The following is a 24,015-nucleotide window of genomic DNA, read 5'->3' on the forward strand; positions in this document are numbered from 1 at the left end:
GGAACTAGCTGCTGTGCCGTATGTGTTGAGCAGTCAGTTAGGGTCCTAGTTTATGAATTTTCGTTAAAGCATTTATAAAATATCAGATAAAAGCATAACATATTCGGTTTTTTTCTTTTAACTTATTGAACAGTTATAGAATAGAATATCTTTTATTTCCATAAGAGGTACCCTCAAGGGGCATAGTGCATATACATATATGACAATATAAAGTTACAATTTACAAATACAATAAAGTAGAACAATAAAACAGTATGCTAAAGTTAGACATTATAAATATTGCTAACAGTATCCCAGTGTTATATAATAAATGTTTACTCGAGGCAGGTGTTTTGATAAGAAATAGCCAAGTTGTTTCAAAATATTACTAGACTCACAGTTTAATAACCAAATAAATTTATTGACCATATCTAAGGAGTAAATTTTTTTACATTCTTTAAACATCAGATCAAATAATAGGTCTCTATCCTACGAGTATACAGGACATTCTATAAGAAAATGAAGTTCATCTTCCACTTTATTTAAATTGCATTTAACACAAATTCTTTGATGAACTTCTAATTTGGAATATCTCCCAGTTTCAATTTTGAGTCTATGAGATGAAATCCTGAATTTTGTGATAGCTTTTCTCAAATCAAAATTATTCAAGATATCTAAATAATTTTCTTTACAAAAAGATGTTTTAAATTGACAATATGTTCTTAGTTTTCCTTGGCTATTTTGGCTATAAGCATTCTCCCAAGATTTAACATAGGATACTTTTAAACAATTAAGTAAACATTTTCTGAATTTGTATTTACTAAAATTAATAAAGTTACTAGGCAGATCAATAATTGTACATAGTTGTCTGACACTGCTATACCAACTACTGTGATTTTTATCATCTAAATCTTTAGAGGTCTGTAAGGCTTTATATAATATTATAAGCTGAAGAGCAGACAATTAAACACTTAAAATTGAATTAAATACCAATGAAATCATATAAAACATGTAGCTGAAGTTATTTTTAAAATCAGTCAGTCTATTGCTACATGTATGCCATAACAATAATAATTATATACAAAAAAGACATACGTTAAAACTCTCATTGCATCAACAATTTGATAAAACATTATACAATATAACAAAGTAAATCACATACATGTAGCCGAGGATTTGTATAGTACTTTACAAATTCTTGATGTAGCTTAAAACATTTTTAAAATGTTGAAATTAAACTTGCTTTTGTCGATAATAGTCAATTGATACTACAACTGGCCTTGAATTTTTACTAGATTGGTGTTCAGTGGCGGATCCAGAAATTTTCATAAGTGGGAGCCCACTGACTGACCTAAGAGGGGTCCCGCTCCAGTCACGCTTCAATGATTCCCAATATAAGCAACCAATTTTTTTCCCAAAAAGGGGGGGCCCGGGCCCACTTGCCCCCCCCCCCCCCTAAATCCGCCTCTGGTGTTCGCTATGGAGATTCCGTATATCGTCAAGTCATCCGCGAAATTCCAATGGGGAATAACTGTGCACCACTTATTGCAAACCTGTTTCTGTATTGCTATGAGTAAAAATTTATGACTAAAATCAACGAAGACCCATCGAAACAACATCTGATACAAACATTTGATAATACTTTTAGATATTTGGATTATATATTGGCTATCACTGTGATAATGACGACTTCAGTGTGTACACTGAAGAAATTTATCCTGTTGAACTAAGTTTAAATACTAACAATTAATACTACCCTTTCCTGGATCTTGACATCTGTATCATTAACGGGATTTTTGATAAAAGAGATATTTTTTTCATTTCCTATTGTTAATTATCCATTTTAAAAAGATGGTGAAAAGTCGACCTATGGGCGACGGCCTATAAGAAACCCGTTTGGTTTTAATGCCAAATTAGAGTTTGGACCCCAATTTCACGCTCCACTGAACATACAAAATGATAGTGCGAGTGGGGCATCCAAACATTCTTGTTTAATGACTGGAGTCTGCGCCTATACAAACTTAAATAGACTTGAATGTCTCACTGGCAATCATACCACATGTTCTTTTTTATATTAAACAAACATACAAACTTATCAATACATTTGAAAAAACAGTCGTTATAGACCGCATTATATATATATGATATGTAGCTAAAATAGTTCTTTAAAAATAAAAGTAGTTGGCGTTTCTCGTCCTCCGATTTAGTCACTGTTCATGTTGAATTGAAATTTCGAAAAAAAAGCCATGATATATTAACAGTTGAATTCAAAACTTAGTCTGGTGAAAACTTTCTTACACATTTCAACAACAAGAGCTACAGGCGTACTAAGTTGTAAGGATTCCTCCTTCAGTATATATCTGTCGATTCTAAAAGCTTACTGCATGGCCTAATAATAATGATAAAACTGCCGATTTCAATCGAATTCATTAGACTTCGTAAAACCTTTGGCAGTGTTGTCCCTTTTTCCCTTCATTTTAAGCGGTTATACTCTACTAATAGCTAGTCAATAAATCCACTAGTGTTCAAAACTTTGAGTCATAAATAATCAATGTCTGTTGTAACAATCTTATAACACTAAGAACTTGCTGTTCACTTTGTCTTTTACACATAGTTAAAAGAGGGAGTCAATAGATCTGAATTTTCATCAGATTGATATAATTGCACATTTTTACTGCTTTCCAAATTATGTGCCGTCTTTTTTCGTTGCTCAAGTTTCATTCGGTGTTTTAACTGTTGGTAGCTATTCTTTATATACTATAATAACGTATTGCCGAAACTTGAGCCAGACAATACTTCAATGCAAACTAATTTTGGGTTTGTATTACGATTTTCTTAAATATTTTTGTGATAAATGTTTAATTTGTTTCCAAAATCTCTCAAAAATGCTGTTTTGAGCATTCACAGGCGTTTATAAGTTTTGAGTGTGAATTCACATTACTATAAGACGTGTCACGGTACTTTTATATCCCAAATTCATGTATTTGGTTTTGATGTTATATTGGTTATTCTCATGGGATTTTGTGTAATGCTTAATCCGTTGCTGTGTGTCTGAGACTACTATAACACATGTGTTATAGTTGTCTCAGTGTGTGTGTTACATTTTAATGTTGTGTCGTTGTTCTTTTATATTTAATGCGTTTCCCTCAGTTTTAGTTTGTTACTCCGATTTTGTTTTGGCACTGGCTACGGTTACATGGAAATGTAACAATAATAAAAATATTATTGTTACATTGGAGACTAATTGCCGGAATGCAAAGTTGGGTAAGGAACCAATTAATTACGAATGTAACAATAATTATTGAGGCTATGGTTACATTGCGTTATTGTTATATGAAAAACAGCAATGTACGCTAGATTTATTAAACTTAAATCTTCTATATAGGTGTGTTGCTTAATTCATTCATGTCTACTAAATAATACTTGTTATAATAATAAATAATGAATATTATTATTCAACAAATGGTGTTTAAATAGTTTTAGGTATTAATGGATTTGATGTTCTTTTAAAAAGATACTACTTCAAATTAGTAGTGCCAAAGGCGAAAAATAAAGTTCAATGGTTTATTGTTGAAAACTCGGGCTGAGAAAACTGTTCACTTTTAAGTATTTAACTGCACACCTACTCGTATTACTGTCATTATACTTTGGACAAAAGATGAAGAGAATTCCTATTACCAATTTTGTTTGGGTGAAAAATTTAAAACTTGAATGGGATGCGTTTGAAACGAAACTGAAACAATATCAAGACACAAATTGCATACAACTATACAAACGCACTTACCAAAAATTGATACATCAAAAGCAAAGTCTGCTAACTGTGAATTCGAACTAACACTGTGAACTTCTGTATACATGTATAAAATTGAGAATGGAAATGGGGAATGTGTCAAAGCGACAACAACCCGAACATAGAGCAGACAACAGCCGAAGGTCACCAATGGATCTTTAATGTAGCGAGAAACTCCCGCACCCGTCGGAGGCGTCCTTCAGCTGGCCCCTAAACAAATATGTATACTACGTTCAGTGATAATGGACGTCATACTAAACTCCGAATTATACACAAGAAAATAACATTAAAAAATCATACAAGACTAGCAAAGGCCATGCAAAGGCTCCTGACTTGAGAAAGGCGCAAAATGGCGGCGGGGTTAAACATGTTTATGAGATCTTAACCCTCCCCTATACCTCTAGCCAATGTAGAAAAAACGCACAACACTACGCATAGTAAAACTCAGTTTAAGAGATGTCCGAGTCCGATTTCAGAATCCATGGAGGACGTACTAAAAAAAATCTGGACAAATTGTATGTTATACTTGTATGTATTGTAAATATAAGATAATGTCTTCAACTTTTATTATTTAGTACATACTACCTTAGACTACTATAACACAGTACATAGTCTCAGATACTACTAGTCCCATCGAACATTGCTGTTTTTTATGTAACAATAACGCAATGTAACCGTAGCCTCATGATAATTATTTTTTTGTTACATTCGTAATTAATCGGTTCCTTATCCAACCATGCATTCCGGCATTTAGTCCCCAATGTTACAATAATATTTTTATTATTGTTACATTTCCATGTAACCGTAGCCAGTGCCTTTTGATTTTTGTCCATAGATTTACGAGTTTTGAACAGCGGTATACTACTGTTGCCTTTAATATTTATAGTGTTTATAGTCGCTATACTTTGAAGGGTTTCATCAGAGACATATATACACATATATGTCTCTGGTTTCATCAAGGACTATAAAAATCCTTGCTTTCATGAAGTGAGATAGTATGGTAACCAGCGGTTGTCTCTAGTCGTACCTTAATTATGGTTTGTTATCATTTGGGCTATTTGGTATTGTTGACAGATTGATACTTCGAGTTCGGCGTTATGTTACTTTTTATTAATGTTCTTGATTGTTCTTAATTCTTTTTTGATGTTATGTTAAACTTTAGACGTACTTTTTAAGCCAATCATATTAGCCGTAAGATAAAACGGAATTTGTTAGATTTCCCGCCATCTTTACAACACAGACAATAGCCAATCAAAATGCCCATTTTTACAGATCCCAGCAAATTGACAAAAGCAAAACTGAAAGAAGAACTTATACGTTTTAACGTGAAATTGCCACCTTCTACGTCTAAAAAACAGGTTTTGGTTGACCTGTATGAGCAACACATTAGTCAATTAAACGATCCTAGTATTTTCGAAGAAGAGTTCGTTGAAGGGAGTTCTGAACAGGAGGTTGAGGAAACCGAAAGTGAAGACGACATAAATTCCAATAATTCTGACGTTGAGTCTGAAACGGTACACGTTGATAAATGTTAATATGCTTTAGTTAATCATGTTAATGGCCCAAACCTAAATTGTAAGTGATCAAAAAGTTAACTGCATTCAAAAACAAATTTACTTTTAGTTTTACTTCCTAAAGGCTAAGCCATTCAGGCGAAATTGATTCTGATGAATATTTCCTTAGCTATTTTTAGGTCCTTATTGGGCATATACGCTACATGTAGCTCTTCATCTTTTTCAGTTCGTATAGACTACGTCCTTGGCTTTTTAATGTTCGGTTCCAAGAGTTTCTGATAAATCCAGGAAAGCGCTTTGTACTCATTTAGTTTATAACATACAGTATGTTGTTTCCATATTTAATCATAATAATCTACAATGATGATATTTAATCTTTGTTAATGAAGTGCAAGTAATGCTATTTTATTTCTTCTTTTATGTAAGTTTCCAACTTTAATATTCTGTGTATCTTGAAAACGCAGCTTCCCTTTCAACCAAGCATCAGGAAACGGTCAAAGATGCCAGACATGAGCGATTCTGAAATCCATTTTTCCTAAAGGACAGATTAGGATTTGGGTCAAATTTTATATTTTTGCAGAAATAATTTCGGTCATTTCATTGAGATCAGTTTTCTTAATCGCCATTTTGGAACTTGTTTTTAGCTCACCTGGCCGAAAGGCCAAGTGAGCTTTTCTCATCACTTGGCGTCCGTCGTCATCATCGTCCTGCGTTAACTTTTACAAAAATCTTCTCTGAAACTACTGGGCCAAATTTAACCAAACTTGGCCACAATCATCATTGGGGTATTTAGTTTAAAAAATGTGTCCGGTGCCCCGCCCAACCAACCAAGATGGCTGCCATTGCTAAAAATAGAACATAGGGGTAAAATGCAGTTTTTGGCTTATAACTCAAAAACCAAAGCATTTAGAGCAAATCTGACATAGGGGTAAAATTGTTCATCAGATCAAGATCTATCTGCCCTGAAATTTTCAGATGAATCAGACATTCCGTTGTTGGGTTGCTGCCACTGAAATGGTAATTTTAAGGAAATTTTGCTGTTTTTGGTTATTATCTTGAATATTATTATAGATAGAGATAAACTGTAAACAGCAATAATGTTCAGCAAAGTAAGATCTACAAATAAGTCAACATGACCAAAATGGTCAGTTGACCACTTTAGGAGTTATTGCCCTTTATATTCAATTTTAACAACTTTTTTTGTCATTTTTTGTAACTTGTACAAAAATCTTCTTCTCTAAAACTAATTTGCCAAATTTAAACTAACTAAGCCACAATCATAATTGTGGTATATAGTTTAAAAAATGTGTCCAGTGACCCCCACCTTCCAAATAAAATGGCTGACATGGCTAAAATTAGAACATAGTGGTAAAATGCAGTTTTTGCTTTATATCTTTGAAACTAAGACATTTAGGGCAAATCTTTCAAGATTTTAATATCCATCAGAATAAGATCTATCCCCTCACAAATTTTCAGATGAATCCTACAACCCATTGTGGGGTTGCTGCTCTAAAATTGGTAATTTTAAGGAAATTTTGCAGTTTTTGGTTATTATCTTGAATGCTATTATAGATAGAGATAAACTGTAAACAGCAATAATGTTCAGCACAGTAAGATCTACAAATAAGTCAACATCACCAAAATTGTCAGAGAACCCCTTAAGGAGTTATTGTCCTTTATTGTAAATATTGAACAACTTTTCGTCATTTTTACAACTTGTACAAAAATCTTCTTTTCTAAAACTATGGGCCAAATTTAACCAAGCTTGACCACAACCATTACTAGGGTATCTATTTAAAAAAAAATGTCTAATGACCCCGGCTACCAACCAGGATGGCCGGCATCAGTAAAACAGTAATAGGTAAGCGACACGGGCTCTTGAGAGCCTCTAGTTAACTGTTGCCTTCCCTTAATTGCTCTTGAACGATTTTAAGAAAATTGTAGGATCGCAACAGTTAAACAAGTTTGTTGAGGCTACAAGTACAAATGTATGAGCATACTCAATTATGTGATTTTGACAATCATTTTTTGAAAAGGGCAGTCTGCACGGTTAGCCACTAGTCCGATGCCCCAGACTAGTAAAATTATATTCGGACTAGTAAGTGTTTGCAAAACTTTGTTTGGACCAATCAAAAAAATGTCAGAATATTGGTCTTCGGACTAGTAGTTGAAAAAGTTTTTGGTGCAGACTGAACAGTCAGGGGATTTACTCAAATAAGTGATTTTCAAATCACTTATAAATTTGAGTAGCAAATTTGAGGTTTTGTCACAAATTGGGATTTTGTAGTTTTTTCAAAATTTTAAACACATAGGTTTAAATAATATCTTTTAATTAATAAAATTAAAAAAAATTGAACTTTTTGCTCCTTTTAAGTAGCAAGGTTTATGCCTTTGATGCTATCATTTAGCTGAAAATTCTATTTTAGTTGAAAAAATGCTATAATAATGGCTTAACATAATGAACTGATACTTTCTTAAAAGATTTTTCCCAGCAGTGGGAGTATTTTTCCTGTGAAGTTCAAGGTTTCATCTTTCAGATTATGTAATAAAATTCTACTGTTCGCGATAAAAATTTCACTGTTCGGGGGTGTTGAAATTAGTGGGGGTTATTAAAAGAATGATACTTAAAGAAGTGATTTTTGGGAAGGAAATTGAGGTCTGATACTTAAATAAGTGATTTTTATGTCATTATCCTAGATTCAGTACAAGGTCATCACCTGAAATGACCTGGTCATCCTAGACAACACAGATGTTGGTTCTGATAAGTTTAGAAACATAATTACTCCCTGGATCATTAGTATTCTATATTTAAAGCTACAATAAAATTAAATCACTTCTTCTAGTGATTAATTTGTACTACTTAAATAGGTGATTATTAAAGAAAGACAACTCTAACTCCCAACCTTTATGGAAATAATGTTACTTGAATCAGTGATTTAGAAAATCACTTATTTAAGTAAGTCCCCTGACTGCTGAAAGGGGCACCAACTTTAAAGTTATCTCAAAATGACAGAAATTTTGTGAAAATTTACAATGTCCGGATCCTTGCTTTTAACCATTTACAACAAGGTAAATAATGCAAGCAGCTGTCAATGTACACATTCCCAGAGACACTGTTCATACCATTGAGTACTAACTACATGTAGATTGCGTTATACATAATATTATATATCATATTATGTAAAATGTTTACGTATATATTATAAAAAAGCTTTCAGTTTCACATTATGTTACTTAAAATTTAGTTATACTGAATGGGTTCTTCTTCAGGTTTCTTTTGAAGAAGCACAAAAAGAGACCAAGGAAGCCATGACTATTAATGCTGAAGATTTGACAGATAAGGAGTTAGCAAATGAACTGCGCTCTTTAGGTTTTACACCTGGGCCTATTGGAAGTAAGTATATACATGATATACATGTACCATAAAATACTAGTTGTCAAAACTGAAAAATGTGATACTGTTAATTATGTATAATTATTTAAAAAAAGAGACCGATTTAACCATTAAACAGTGGCAAATCTCTTCAGGTCTCTAAACAGATTTTGATAGAGTTGGTTGAAGATAAATAGGAACTAACATCAGGGCTGTTCCATTTAACACCCAGTGAAATTGAGAATGGAATTGAGGAACATTTAGAAATAAGGTAACCCCAGGGGACCCTATAGTGGCAATTTAGAATTTCACTTGGGCTTTCACTTTACTGAACACCCACCCTTAGTTGTTTTATACCCCTGTTTACGTGACCTAGGCTATTATGGTAAACCATGGTCAGACATGAACTAAAAATGCTTCAACCAATTTGCATAAAACTTATTTGAATTGTTCATATCTATTGATGTGAGCTTCCTTTGTTTTTTTTATAAATTTGAGTTTTTACTCTTCTGAGTTGTGGGGTTTTATTCATTAAAAAATTGTGGGATTTTCCAATTTTTGGACAATAACTCAAAAATGCTTTGAAGCAGTTCTCATAAAACTTTGGAGAATAGTTTATTTCCATTGATGTACACTCCCTTTCAGTTTTTATAAATTTTAGATTTTACACTTCCCAGTTATTGGATTTTATTCATAAAAAAGGGGTGATTTTCAAGTTTTCAGACAATACCTTTAAACTGCTTTGAACCATTTTCTTTAAACTTTGGTGACTGGTTTACATCTGACAACTAAGATATCTTCCCTTTAGTTTTTCAAAAATTTCTGACATGATATTGAGAAGTAATTGAACTTTATTCTTAAAAAAATGTGACAGGCATATTTTGCGCTCATGGCGCAGCTGTATATTAAAGTGCCTTTCCTGAGTCCTTAGTATATTTTTATGGAACAGCCCTTAGAAAAATGTTCTAAGCAATGGAAATTGAATACACAGGAATCCATGAGACAACTCTTCACAAGAGAATGACACAGAAATAAACAACTAGAGATCTCATCAGCCTTCAAAAATGAGCAAAGACCATACTGCACAGTCAGTTATAAAAAGCCTGAAATGACAGATCTATGTAAAACAATTTAAACCAGAAAACTAAAGGCCTAATTAATGTACAAATACTGAAAAACAAATATATATAACACATCAACAAAAGACAATCACTGAATTACAGGCTCCTGACTTAAGACAGGCACCTGACTTAGCACATGCAGAGTGAATGTGCATATATAACAAGTACTTCTAGTACTGTACATACATGTAAGTACAGGACACAGCCTGGAATGCACATAAATTTAACATTGTTTTGATGGAATTCATTTATAATTTGTTCATGTAGATTTTTGGGGAAAAAAATTCCCAGAATGTCCCTTAACAATGCTTAATGGCAGATTTTATACTCAACATGAATTCTTACACTGTATATACTATTTTTATAAGACCGCAAAAATTGAAAATTTTTTGGTCGTATATTGGTATCACGTTGGCGTCGTCGTCGGCGTCCGAATACTTTTTAGTTTTTGCACTCTAACTTTAGTAAAAGTGAAAAGAAATCTATGAAATTTTAACACAAGGTTTATGACCACAAAAGGAAGGTTGGGATTGATTTTGGGAGTTTTGGTCCCAACATTTTAGGAATTAGGGGCCAAAAAGGGCCCAAAAAGCATTTTCTTGGTTTTCGCACTATAACTTTAGTTTAAGTAAATAGAAATCTATGAAATTTTGACACAAGGTTTATGACCACAAAAGGAAGGTTGGGATTGATTTTGGGAGTTTTAGTTCAAACAGTTTAGGAATTAGGGGCCAAAAAAGGGCCCAAATAAGCATTATTCTAATGCAACAACGTTTGTATCGTTCATTTTGATTTGATAACCGTCACTTTCTTACATGGCATCAATTGACAATTGATGCTATGGGACGTACGCGCAAGCATAGACGGGATATGACAGATTTTAAATACATGTTTTAACATTGTTTTCTGTCAGTTTCATTAGAATGGAGATAACAATATTGTATTTTAATCTCAGACGGCATCAATTTGGGATTTGATGGAAGCAAATACCCGTTTACTGTCTCCGCTAACGCGTCGCCAGTAAACTTAATTTGCGACCATCAAATCCCCAAATGATGCCGTCGGAGCTTAAAATACAATACCGTTATCTCCTAATTCTTGGTTTTCGCCCAATAACTTTAGTATAAGTAAATAGAAATCAATGAAATTTAAACACAAGGTTTATGACCACAAAAGAAGGTTGGGATTGATTTTGGGAGTTGAGGTCTGAACAGTTTAGGAATTAGGGGCCAAAAAGGGGCCCAAGTAAGCATTATTCTTGGTTTTCGCACCATAACTTTAGTATAAGTAGATAGAAATCTATGAAATTTAAACACAAGGTTTATGACCATAAAAGGAAGGTTGGGTTTGATTTTGGGAGTTTTGGTCCCAACAGTTTAGGAAAAAGGGGCCCAAAGGGTCCAAAATTGAACATTGTTTGATTTCATCAAAAATTGAATAATCGGGGTTCTTTGATATGCCAAATCTAACTGTGTATGTAGATTCTTAATTTTTGGTCCCGTTTTCAAATTGGTCTACATTAAGGTCCAAAGAGTCCAAAATTAAACTAAGTTTGATTTTAACAAAAATTGAATTCTTGGGCTTTTTTGATATGCTGAATCTAAATATGTACTTAGATTTTTGATTATTGGACCAGTTTTCAAGTTGGTTCAAATCAGGATCCAAAATTATTATATTAAGTATTGTGCAATAGCAAGAAATTTTCAATTGCACAGTATTCAGCAAAAGCAAGAAATCTTCAATTGTACAGTATTGTGCAATAGCAAGAAATTTTCAATTGCACAGTATTGGGCAATAGCAAGAAATCTTCAATTGCACAGTATTGTGCAATAGCAAATATTTTCAATTGCACAGTATTGCACAATAACAAGAAATATCTAATTGCACAATATTGTGCAATAGCAAGAAATTTTCAATTGATTGGAGTTATCTTTCTTTGTCCAGAATAGTAGTTGAATCAACTTAAATCATTGTTTTATATAATATACAATGTATATTCACTTTTACTACCAACTGATAAATTAAAACAATCTTTACCATTCAGTGATAACAAGCACCTTTTGTTACATTTTAATATTTTATGATGTATTTAAATGAGTAGTAATTGTTGCTAACTCCATTAGAAATTTGAATTGAGATCAGTTTTGAAAAAGGGAAAGGGGGATGTGAAAAAAAATGGGGGGGGGGGGGTTAAATTTTTCTCATTTCAGATTTCATAAATAAAAAGATAATTTCTTCAAACATTTTTTTGAGAGGATTCATATTCAACAGCATAGTGAATTGCTCAGAGGCAAAAAAATATTTTAAGTTCATTAGACCACATTCATTCTGGGTCCCAAACCTATGCTGTGTCAACTATTTAATCACAATCCAAATTTAGAGCTGAATCCAGCTTGAATGTTGTGTCCATACTTGCCCCAACCGTTCAGGGTTCAACCTCTGTGGTTGTATAAAGCTGCGCCCTGCGTAGCATCTGGTTTATTTCTATTTCTATTTATTTCAACATTAATTAATCATAATGCCATTGTGAAAAAATCCTTTATAGCTTTATGATTAACAACCTTTTACATTATATCATTTACAACCCATTACAGCTACAACAAGAAGAGTATATGAAAAGAAATTAGTGAAACTGAGGCAGAATTCAGGGGATGCTATAAAAGTCTCACCTAAATTATTTCAACAGAAGTATGGTAAGTACTTAGTATGCCCCACCTAGGGCATTATGAAGTTGAAGTTATATGATCTTTCTGATTTTAATTCCAAATTAGAGTTTTGACCCTAATTTCATGATCCACTGAACATAGAAAATTATAGTGCGGGTCGGGGCATCCCTGTACTTTGGACATGTACTTGTTTATATTATATCTTGAACATTTTGTTGTTATGTAGATACTTTGATATTGATAGCAGACCTATGATAGTCACTGTTTAATTAATGATTTTCTTGACTAGGGACAATTTAACCCTTGACATACATGTATTGCATAGACACTTTTCTATTACTCTCTGCTGAAGACAAATATGTACAGATCAATGAGACAGCAAACCGAATTTTTTTTATAAAAACAAACAAACAAAATAGACATTTTAAAGTCATACAAAGGTCCGTTATTAATCAAGTTTTGTGATGGTAATACATAATACATATATTTAGTATGCACTGTATGTTTGTGCCTCTATGTGAAAATGTAATGCAGCAGATTTATTTTTATTTTTATAGAGGAAGTACCTGATGATGAAGAGAAACAGTAAGTAACTTTATAAAGTGTAAATATGGAAATCATTGTTCATGGCAAAACTTACTCTTCAAGTTGACAAAGATGATTGCCTAATATTAGTATTCACAGAAAATCTCAATTTACATGTCAGAACTAAAAAATAATATGTATAAATGTATTTTAATCTGCTGTTGTTTTTAGCTCACCTGGCCCGAAGGGCCAAGTGAGCTTTTCTCATCACTTGGCGTCCGGCGTCCGTCGTCCGTCGTCCGTCGTCCGTCGTCCGTCGTCGTCGTCGTCGTTAACTTTTACAAAAATCTTCTCCTCTGAAACTACTGGGCCAAATCAAACCAAACTTGGCCACAATCATCATTGGGGTATCTAGTTTAAAAAATGTGTGGCGTGACCCGGTCAACCAACCAAGATGGCCGCCACGGCTAAAAATAGAACATAGGGGTAAAATGCAGTTTTTGGCTTATAACTCAAAAACCAAAGCATTTAGAGCAAATCTGACATGGGGTAAAAATGTTTATCAGGTCAAGATCTATCTGCCCTGAAATTTTCAGATGAATCGGTCAATCGGTTGTTGGGTTGCTGCCCCTGAATTGGTAATTTTGAGGAAATTTTGCTGTTTTTGGTTATTATCTTGAATATTATTATAGATAGAGATAAACTGTAAACAGCAATAATGTTCAGCAAAGTAAGATCTACAAATAAGTCAACATGACCAAAATGGTCAGTTGACCCCTTTAGGAGTTATTGCCCTTTATAGTCAATTTTTAACCATTTTTCGTAAATTAAAGTTATCTTTTACAAAAATCTTCTCCTCTGAAACTACTGGGCCAAATTAATTCAAACTTGGCCACAATCATCTTTGGGGTATCTAGTTTAAAAAATGTGTGGCGTGACCTGGTCAACCAACCAAGATGGCCGCCACCGCTAAAAATAGAACATAGGGGTAAAATGCAGTTTTTGGCTTATAACTCAAAAACCAAAGCATTTTGAGGAAATCTGACATGGGATAAAAATGTTTATCAGGTCAAGATCTATCTTCCCTGAAATTTTCAGATGAATCGGTCAATGGGTTGTTGGGTTGCTGCCCCTGAATTGGTAATTTTGAGGAAATTTTGCTGTTTTTGGTTATTATCTTGAATATTATTATAGATAGAGATAAACTGTAAACAGCAATAATGTTCAGCAAAGTAAGATCTACAAATAAGTCAACATGACCAAAATGGTCAGTTGACCCCTTTAGGAGTTATTGCCCTTTATAGTCAATTTTTAACCATTTTTCGTAAATTAAAGTAATCTTTTACAAAAAGCTTCTCCTCTGAAACTACTGGGCCAAATTAATTCAAACTTGGCCACAATCATCTTTGGGGTCTCTTGTTTAAAAAATGTGTGGCGTGACCTGGTCAACCAACCAAGATGGCCGCCACCGCTAAAAATAGAACATAGGGGTAAAATGCAGTTTTTGGCTTATAACTCAAAAATCAAAGCATTTTGAGGAAATCTGACATGGGCATATAAATGTTTATCAGGTCAAGATCTATCTGCCCTGAAATTTTCAGATGAATCGGTCAATCGGTTGTTGGGTTGCTGCCCCTGAATTGGTAATTTTGAGGAAATTTTGCTGTTTTTTGTTATTATCTTGAATATTATTATAGATAGAGATAAATTGTAAACAGCAATAATGTTCAGCAAAGTAAGATCTACAAATAAGTCAACATGACCAAAATGGTCAGTTGACCCCTTTAGGAGTTATTGCCCTTTATAGTCAATTTTTAACCATTTTTCATAAATCTAAGTAATCTTTTACAAAATCTCCACTGAAACAACTAGGCCACAATCATCTTTGGGGTATCTAGTTTGAAAAATGTGTCCGATGACCTGGCCATTCAACCAAGATGGCCGCCACGGCTAAAAATAGAACATAGGGGTAAAATGCAGTTTCTGGCTTATAACTATGAAACCAAAGCATCTAGAGCAAATCTGACAAGAAGTTAAATTGTTAATCAAGTCAATATCTATCTGCCCTGAATTTTTCAGATGAATTGGACAACTGGTTGTTGGGTTGCTGCCCTCCAATTGGTAATTTTTAAAGAAATTTTGCTGTTTTTGGTTATCTTGAATACTATTATAGATAGCGATAAACTGTAAACAGCAATAATGTTCAGCAAAGTAAGATCTACAAATAAGTCAACATGACCTAAATGGTCAATTGACCCCTTAAGGAGTTATTGCCCTTTATAGTCAATTTTTATCAATTTTCATTAATTTGGTAAATTTATGTAAATTTTTACCAAATATAGTTCTCTGTTACTAATGGGCAAAGTTCATTATAGATATAATTGTAAGAAGCAAAATCATTCAGTAAAGTAAGAACTTCAAACACATCACAATCACCAAAATACAATTTTGTCATGAATCCATTTGTGTCCTTTGTTTAATATGCACATAGACCAAGGTGAGCGACACAGGCTCTTTAGAGCCTCTAGTTTATTTGGTCGGGTTGTTGTCTCTTTGACACATTCCCCATTTCCATTCTCAATTTTACGTTTTTCTGCTTTTTTAACTGCAATTAATATATATTGGTCTTAAAATGGTCTGCTATGAAAGCTTTTACCTTTGCACAACATACAGCCCAAATTGGAATCATTTTGCTGTTCTATGTTAAGGTAATATTTCAATTGTCAATATCAGTGGGGAAAAACCAGTTTGCCATTTAATATTAAAGAAAGGGTATTAAAAGTTTGAAAGGAATATTGGGGCTTTATACATGTACACTTCAAAAGAAATATTTGTAGTTGTAACTTATTTTCTAAAATTGATCAGCATGATCAGTGATGATACATAAATAGACCCTCAAATCTGAACACATATAGTCATTTTAGGCATGAAAAATGTTTAGATGAGTGTTTTTCAATTTGTATTCATGCACAATTACTACTGAGACTGCACTGTTTGGGAAAATTGTTGTCTTTTTGGGAATAATTTTAAGCAATTCTTTTTTCTAATTGGGATTTTTCTCCAGGGGAAAAAGCCTTTATTCTCCGTTAATTTAAGACAAACTATATCACTGGCTGCACATATACTATAAAATCAAATACCAATGAAAACATTGGAATCTGAAAGGGTATGGCAAAAACTATTCTCCTACAAAGTCTTTACTAAAGTGAAAACTCTGGGGGAAAACACTGACCTCAAGGCTGGGAAGACAAATATTCCACAATTTGGGGAAATGAAATATCTGACATCAACTCATTCAAGTAACAACAAGAAAATCACTGCTGTTTTCAAAGTGTTAAAAGACAATCAGGTTCTATATATATGAGTTCATGCATCAGCTATTTTAAATACTGTCTAAGCTGTTTTAACTTCTTTCCAACATGAATAATTTTAGACCACCTGTTAAGCCAAGATCACCAAGGAGACGTCCTCCACCAAGAAGAATTCAAAGAGAAGAACCAGTTGATGAACCTGTTGAGGAACCAGTAGAACAGAAAATAACAGAGAATCCTGTATTGACCAGGCGTCCACTGACTGCTAGGTACATAATTTAAGGAGCATGATAATGTGTAACAAGACAATGAAAGGACACGCATATAAAATAAAGAATAATGTATCACTGAAATTACTGTACATCCGAAATTAGTCTGTTCCCTATCTTAAGTTTGCCTCAACTAAATGTTATGAGACTTATACACAATTTTTATCCATGAAAATCTGGAAAAATGGTCATGTGTGCTCTTATAGGCATGCAGATTATCATCTGTAGTAAGAAAACCAGGACAGGTTCAAAAAGTAAGATTTTGAAAGCAGAGAAATCTGTGTACCTTATAATGAGTATGAATTTATCAGATGACAATATGGCTTATAAGAGTAGTCTTATTTCCAAATATAATTATACCCCCGCTTTGAAAAAAAGGGGGGGTATACTGTTTTACCTCTGTTTGTCCTTCCATCAGTCCATCAGTCAGTCAGTCCGTCCGTCCCATGAATATTTTTCGTCACATTTTTCTCAGGAACTACACTACCAGGATTTCTGAAATTTGGTTTCAGGCTTGATATAAGTCAGCTATACCGTGTGATGCGTTTTCAGATTCATCACTCAACAACTTCCTGTTTACCGAAAAACTTGTTTGATTTTACACATGATAGCCAAGTTGAAAATTTTTCGTCACATTTTTCTCAGGAACTACAATACAAGGATTTCTGAAATTTGGTTTAAGGGTTAATATAAGTCAGCTATACAGTGTGATGTGTTTTCAGATTCATCACTCGACAACTTCCTGTTTACTGAACACTTGCATTTTTTACACAATTAATATTATCCACTTGCAGCGGGGGTATCATCAGTGAGCAGTAGCTCGCAGTTTCACTTGTTTAAAATGTGGTTACCTCTGTTTATAAATGCAACTCTCCTTCAGTAAAATGCAAATTGCTTTGAGTCATTTTGTTGTGATACCTTATTATAAAAGAATATTTGTCAAGTTACAGCATATTTCATGTTTAAACAATCACCCTGGGTTTTTTTTATAGAACAAGAGGCAAGCCAGAACGATCATCGCCTCCAGCATCTTCAGAGACCACATCCACAACAGAAGAGAAATCTGGTGGTGGATTACCAATCTGGGTCAAGCTGGTTATTCTTCTATTGGTTGCTTTCTTTGTTTACCTTGTTATTGTGAACATGGAACCATCAGCTGATGACAAGATACCGAAGTCCATTACGGAAGGAACTTGATCTGTAAATATAACATTGTGGATGGTGACATTATTTAAAATGTATATGTAGTTATCCTGTTGATCAATGTTAAAGGACATTGTGTGCATTGTAATTTGCATAATAATTGTGTCAGTGATAAATTTTTAATGGTATGTGACGGCTTTGAGTTCATTATTGCAAGGTTGCCTTGCCATAATAGCTCATTATATCAAACCGAAAGATTTTTTATTGGAGAGGCTAGCATGCTACCTTTCAATAGCAGTATTAGAATATGAAATATTTCTACTTCACACAAATATAAAATTTTGGTCAAAAAGATTGTTTTTTTAAATAGTTAGTTTAAAATTATGTTCCACAATCTTCTAGTCAGTATTCATACATTTGAATACCAATAATTCTTTATTTAACTTTATTGCTAAAGGATAAAGAAAAAAACAACCATAAATGAAACAATAAGATTGAGAAATAAAAATTTATTAATGGTTAAAAAAATCATTTGAAACCCTGCTTCCTATCCATTATTAATTTTTATTGCCTTCAAACTTTTTATATCCTAAACAGTGTCAAAAAGGAGTAAATTTTCTGGCTGTAAAGTAAACATTTTGTGTAATGCTAAAAGCAAACTTAACAAATTAAAAAATCCAAAACTAGACAAAATAATTTTTTCGTCATAAATTCTGATTTCCATTTATAAGTACTTGTGATTTGGCCCATTTATATCAATGCAAGTAAATGTGATCCATATATAGTATGAAATTCAAAACAGTGTAGCTGTGGCCATTGATTAACACATTAAAATCATTCATTGACTGGGACAATTTAGGTGAACGTTTGTATGTAACGACCAATGCTCACTATGTACTTTTTAAAGACACTTAAACTATAGGGTCACCAAAGGTTCTCAACACCTAAATAAAGTAATTCGAAAAATTAATCAGAAATAACACCATATTTTGATTTATATCAATTATATAAATCAAAACACAAAGGTTATTCCTGATTAATTTTTCGAATTATTTTATAATTAAAGGCGTTAAGAAACCTTTGTTGACTTCAGAGTTTAAATGTCTATCGTAGGTACGTCATGAACAGTGGTTGTTACAGACAAACGTTCACGTAAATTGTCCCAGTCAATGGATGATTTTGATGGGTCAATCAATGGCCACAGCTACACTGTTTTGAATTTCATACTATATGAGTTTATAGTTTATAGTGGATAGACCATTAAATTAACATCATCAGGATTATAACAGAAATGGTGTTGCATACTAATATAAAAATCAAAATCAAGTTTTCATCATGTATTAAATAAACAGTTCAGTAATTGTTTTTTTCCTGATAGACTGATTATCAGAGCTCCAGATAAGCTGCGTATTTGCGTGATCACGCAATACAAATAATAAAAACCCCAATGCAATTGCCCATTGCAGGGTTCAATAACCCAATTAATTCAAAGGAAAACCCAATTATATTCCAAAACCATGAGTTCTTAACCCTTTTATTGGCTACCCTTTGCGTTATTTACCCTTATCTGTTTACAGTCGTCTCGTAAACTATTTTTATAATATTTATAATTGGAAATTTCCTTTCGTTCTAAAAATAGATCCCTGCATCAAGTATCTGAAATGGGTCCCTGTTAGAGTTTTCCGTTGCTCAATAGGTACACTTGTTTTTGAAAACATTTCGATCTTCTTTGCGTTTATCCAACTAGCGTGTGTCATGAAGTCATATTTTTTCGCATTGCTCGGGATTTATCATAGCATACATTGAATTAAAACAAAAGTGAATGTCCGGTAAAAATATTGAATAGAAGCATGTTTTCTGCTTCTTTTGAAAAGCTTAGGGAAAGTTATGATGATAACAAGACTCAGCCAGTGTTTGAAGGAAGCGTCCATCGAACACACGGGCGTGTGTGCGTACCTTAACGAGAACATTGCTAATAAAAGCAGGGTTTCCTCAAAAACGAAATCAGTTGGAAAAAGTGAAAGGCCAAATCAATTATGACATGATAAAGCATCAGAAACCAAAAGTTCTAATAAAAGACAACTAAACCCAGATTTATGAAAATTGGAATAAAACATAAACATTCAAGTATAATTAGAGTTTATATACTATTTTTTTTCATTTTACGGTTAATTAATGAATACACACACAGGCACTGGTCTCAGAATTTATTATATAAAGGTATAAGACGAGTGCCTGTGAATACACATATCCATTTTTTTACAGTTTATATGAGAAAATACAAAACTGGCAGAAGGTTTGAAATGGAACACAAACTAAACCTACAATTGCTTCTCAGTCAATAAACCAAATAAAACAGCTAGCAAATAACCCTAACCCTAAAATTAAACCAAATAAAACAGCTAAACAAAGAAAGAAACATATTTAAGATGGAAAAAAAATCCGGGGTTGATATTGCCTAAATATTCAATATTGTGTTGATGAAAAAACCCAATACATTAAGGAGCTTGGTGGTGAAAAACCCAATTTGATATTAACATGAGGGGTGAATTGGAATTGATAATGCAATCAAAAAACTTTATCACCCAATTATATAAGAAAATGGTGGGTAAAAAACCCAATTTGTGAATTCTTATCTGGAGCTCTGGATTATGAATCTTATATTCAGGCAACTTTCACTTCCTGAGTACAAGACTATATATTGACTTGCATGTCAACTTTTTAAAATACTATTTATTGCTATGATTACAACTGATTTAAAATGTTATGATTGTAATGTTATAGTAACAAGAACAATTACTGTGATGTGCTTATATTGTAGTCTATATTGTTTTTGAAGTACTTTGCTTTGCTATTTCATAGCACTAACTAACATTTTAATGTATATAAAGACCACTATAAAACCAATGTTATGTTTTATATTTGCCCTGTAAGCTAAAAATTATACCCTATGCTAAGAAGCTGTAAGTTTGGTTTCAGAAATCTTTAAGTATTTTATATCTGATAGCAACACTAGATACATACGGTCACATATACTTAGAGGAAAATCCCTAACAATTTTTGGGTCATAAGGCCAAACAAAAAAGTATGTGTGTTTACTGTCACATGCTGAAAAAAACCAGGGTAGGTAGAGATTTTCATGGTCCACCTACGATAGTGGAGGGGCATTATGTTTTCTGGTCTGTGCATCCGTCTGTTCATCCTTCCATTTGTCCAGCTTCAGGTTAAAGTTTTTGGTTGAGGTAGTTTTTGATGAAGTTGAAGTCCAAACAACTTGAAACTTAATTTTAATGCCAAATATCCCAATTTCACAGTCCACTGAATATAGAAAATGAAAGTGCAAGTGGGACATCTGTGTACTATGGACACATTCTTGTTTTTTATTTTTTTTACATTGAGTCTATGGGAGCAACATTGTGACTTTAACACTGCTTAATCAAAAATGGCGACTTTAGGGTAGGTAGGGTACAGTAAACACACATACTTTTGTTTTTGGCCTTATGTCTAAGTTCAGGGTAATAGTTACTATAGATTGATTGAAACTTTTTAAAATTGTTTATGGATGCTTAGTCAAATATTTTAAGATATAAAAACATTTAGTTTTACTTGGATATTTTATAGCATTTACTAAGAGGGAGATTAATATAGGTTCTTAGGTCACCACCTCTTGGGTCAATTTCAAGATACATGTATCAGACACTTTCTATTGGATAGCAATCTTATTTTGATATATTTTGAAACATTTTAGGTAATCATGCCTAGTGTTAAGGTCTTTTGATCCAAATTTGTGCAGGAAAGGATTTCCTATTATAGATTTATAACATTACAAGGGGTTTGCGCCCAATAGCATTTATGGATAATGGTTACATGTAAGAAGAGGAAAATTTAAATTTGGAAAGTCCTTTATCAAATGGCAAAAGCTCAAACACATCTAACAAATGGAAGAAAACAACTGTCATATTCCTGACTTGGTATAGGCATTTCCTTGTGTAGAAAATGTGGATTTAACCTGGTTTTATAGCTAGTTAAACCTCTCACTTGTATGACAGTCGCATACAACTCCATTATATTGACAACAATGTTTGAACAAAACAAGCAGACATCTGAGGAAAAAATGTCAAAAATAGGGGTACAACAGTCAACATTGTGTTATATTCAGAATCACTATGAAATAGCTATAGGGATATCAACTTGTTGAAAAGTTGCTAATCAAGTACTCAATCGATTTATCAAGTGATGCTCAAGTACTCGTCTGGAAATATATCTTCAACACCAGGTACAGCCCACATATTTTCTTAGCTATTTTAAATGACAATTTAGCACAAGCAATCGGAAACAAAATGTATTTTAGTAACAAGTAGAATTAATCAGTGATGTATATTCAATTTTTGGAAAGAGGTTCTCGAGTAGATTAATTTTATATAAAAAAGACTGCACTATTCTAACATGAAACCAATTAGTGAAGTATCATTTTGATATTCAATACTCAGTACTACCATAACTACTCCAATACTTGAGTACTTGCTGACATCACTACTACAAAAACAAGCAAATATGTCTACAAAGAAAAACAAAATGGCAAATCGACAAAGCACATACAAAATGAATGATAAGAATACAAAAAAGTGAGCACCTGCACAGCAGAAATTGGCAAGATGCATAAGTACCCAGCCGTACAAAAAATAAAATATTACCAAAAAGGGAATAATCAGTGATGGTTAATAACTTCAAAATCAAATAAAAGAACTCTAAAACACGTAAATAAGATGACAAACACGTAAGTACCTAGAATGTATACTAACAGATCCATCATGTTTTGTTTGTGAAGTTGGTGCAGAATATTAATCAACAAGGTCTTGGTATCATCTGATAATTTATTTTTAGAAAAAGGACAAGATGTTTGACATAACTGGTTCATCATTTTTTTGCTCCGCATTTATTTATAAAGTCTCGAATAGTAAATGTTATGATAAAATTAATTTCAGACAAATATAGAGATGTAAAATTTCCAGAAGTTCTTTACAGAATCAATATATGGTTAATACCACTACACGAGTAAAGTTTCACATTATTTCTGAAGACCCTCTTTCAATGCGGACATACTGTTTGTCAATCTAATGGATAAGATCTTTGTAAAACATATGCAGATGAGGTGCCAAAGTTTGTTCGGAATTTTGAGAAGCTAAGGTATCCCATTAAAAAAAGGTCAGTCCTCGCATTTGCTTTCCATGAAGCCATGAAGGATTTACTATTGACCAAAATTTTATCCTTGACAAATGATATGTTTTTGTATGTGGGAGTACCAGATTGCTCATTTATTTCTATTTCTTTTACAAGACACTCGTAGTAATACGATTTACATACTATGACAATATTATTTGAAGCTTCATACGCAGGTTCAACAACATATTCACAGTAAAGAGATGGTAGTCATTTCACAGCTTTTTTGTTTCTTACAAATGTAAATCAGACTGGTCGACCATTCACACAATTTTTCAACTTATTTATTCGACGTTTTATAAGAGACCTGATTGATTTGACCCATTCTGACAAAGTGTCCAATTCAACTTCTCATTTAGCCTGTGCTCTGGCATAGTCCGAAATGCAATTGAAACCGGGTGGAAATGGACATCATAAAGACTCGGTTGTAAATATGTATGGATTCTTTATTGAAGGTCTTAGTAATCAGTTGTCTCGTATAAAGACCCTCAAGTGATTATTTGAAGGTCACAAGACTTCATATGTGTATTGGCTACATCAAATATTAACCTGTAAAGTAGTAATAGGGATTCCCAAAAGATTCAGCAATAACTATAACAATTTATATAAGACAATTTGCAAACTCCAGAATTGTGAAATATATCTGCTCAGTATGGCAGTTGAAATGAGAGTGTCCAGAACAATAGAAATTTCCCTCCAAAAAGAACATGTGACCAAAATCACTATCCATAAGAAATATAGCCTTAATTAAGATTCTAAATATAGAAATCAAGGTAACATAGACAAACAGGTACACTGGTCAGTTTAACAGTATTAAGACTACAAATTAAATACCATTCAATTTGTAACTAATAATATCAATAGTATGAAAATCATTTTATTCCAAATATATATCTAATCAATATATACAAATTTACATTTACAAAAATATGCAAAATTACACTCTACCACATACTCCCCCAGCCGGAAAATGACGTCTCGGCATTTCCTGCAACGTAGAAGCATTGGTAGATGACTTCAAAATGTCCAGAATGGTTCGACCTGCCTCTGTCTGTAAATCTTGGAGTAAAGTTGTCTGGTCTGATATAGATTTCAAACACTGGA

General features: G+C 33.0%; 1 protein-coding gene across 1 annotated transcript; it reads left to right on the forward strand.

Annotated features, from left to right (window-relative positions):
* The first annotated feature begins 4,997 nt into the window (after window positions 1–4,997).
* On the forward strand, window positions 4,998–18,189 carry LOC139493985 (emerin homolog 1-like). Its single transcript, XM_071282157.1, has 6 exons — window positions 4,998–5,283; window positions 8,554–8,677; window positions 12,372–12,470; window positions 13,001–13,028; window positions 16,402–16,548; window positions 17,541–18,189. The coding sequence occupies exons 1-6, from the start codon at window positions 5,026–5,028 to the stop codon at window positions 17,743–17,745; spliced, it is 861 nt and encodes a 286-aa protein (XP_071138258.1). The 5' UTR covers window positions 4,998–5,025; the 3' UTR covers window positions 17,746–18,189.
* The last annotated feature ends 5,826 nt before the right edge of the window (window positions 18,190–24,015 follow it).

The sequence above is a fragment of the Mytilus edulis genome, chromosome 1 (assembly GCF_963676685.1).
Source record: "Mytilus edulis chromosome 1, xbMytEdul2.2, whole genome shotgun sequence".
In the NCBI taxonomy this organism is placed as follows: Eukaryota; Metazoa; Mollusca; class Bivalvia; order Mytilida; family Mytilidae; genus Mytilus; species Mytilus edulis.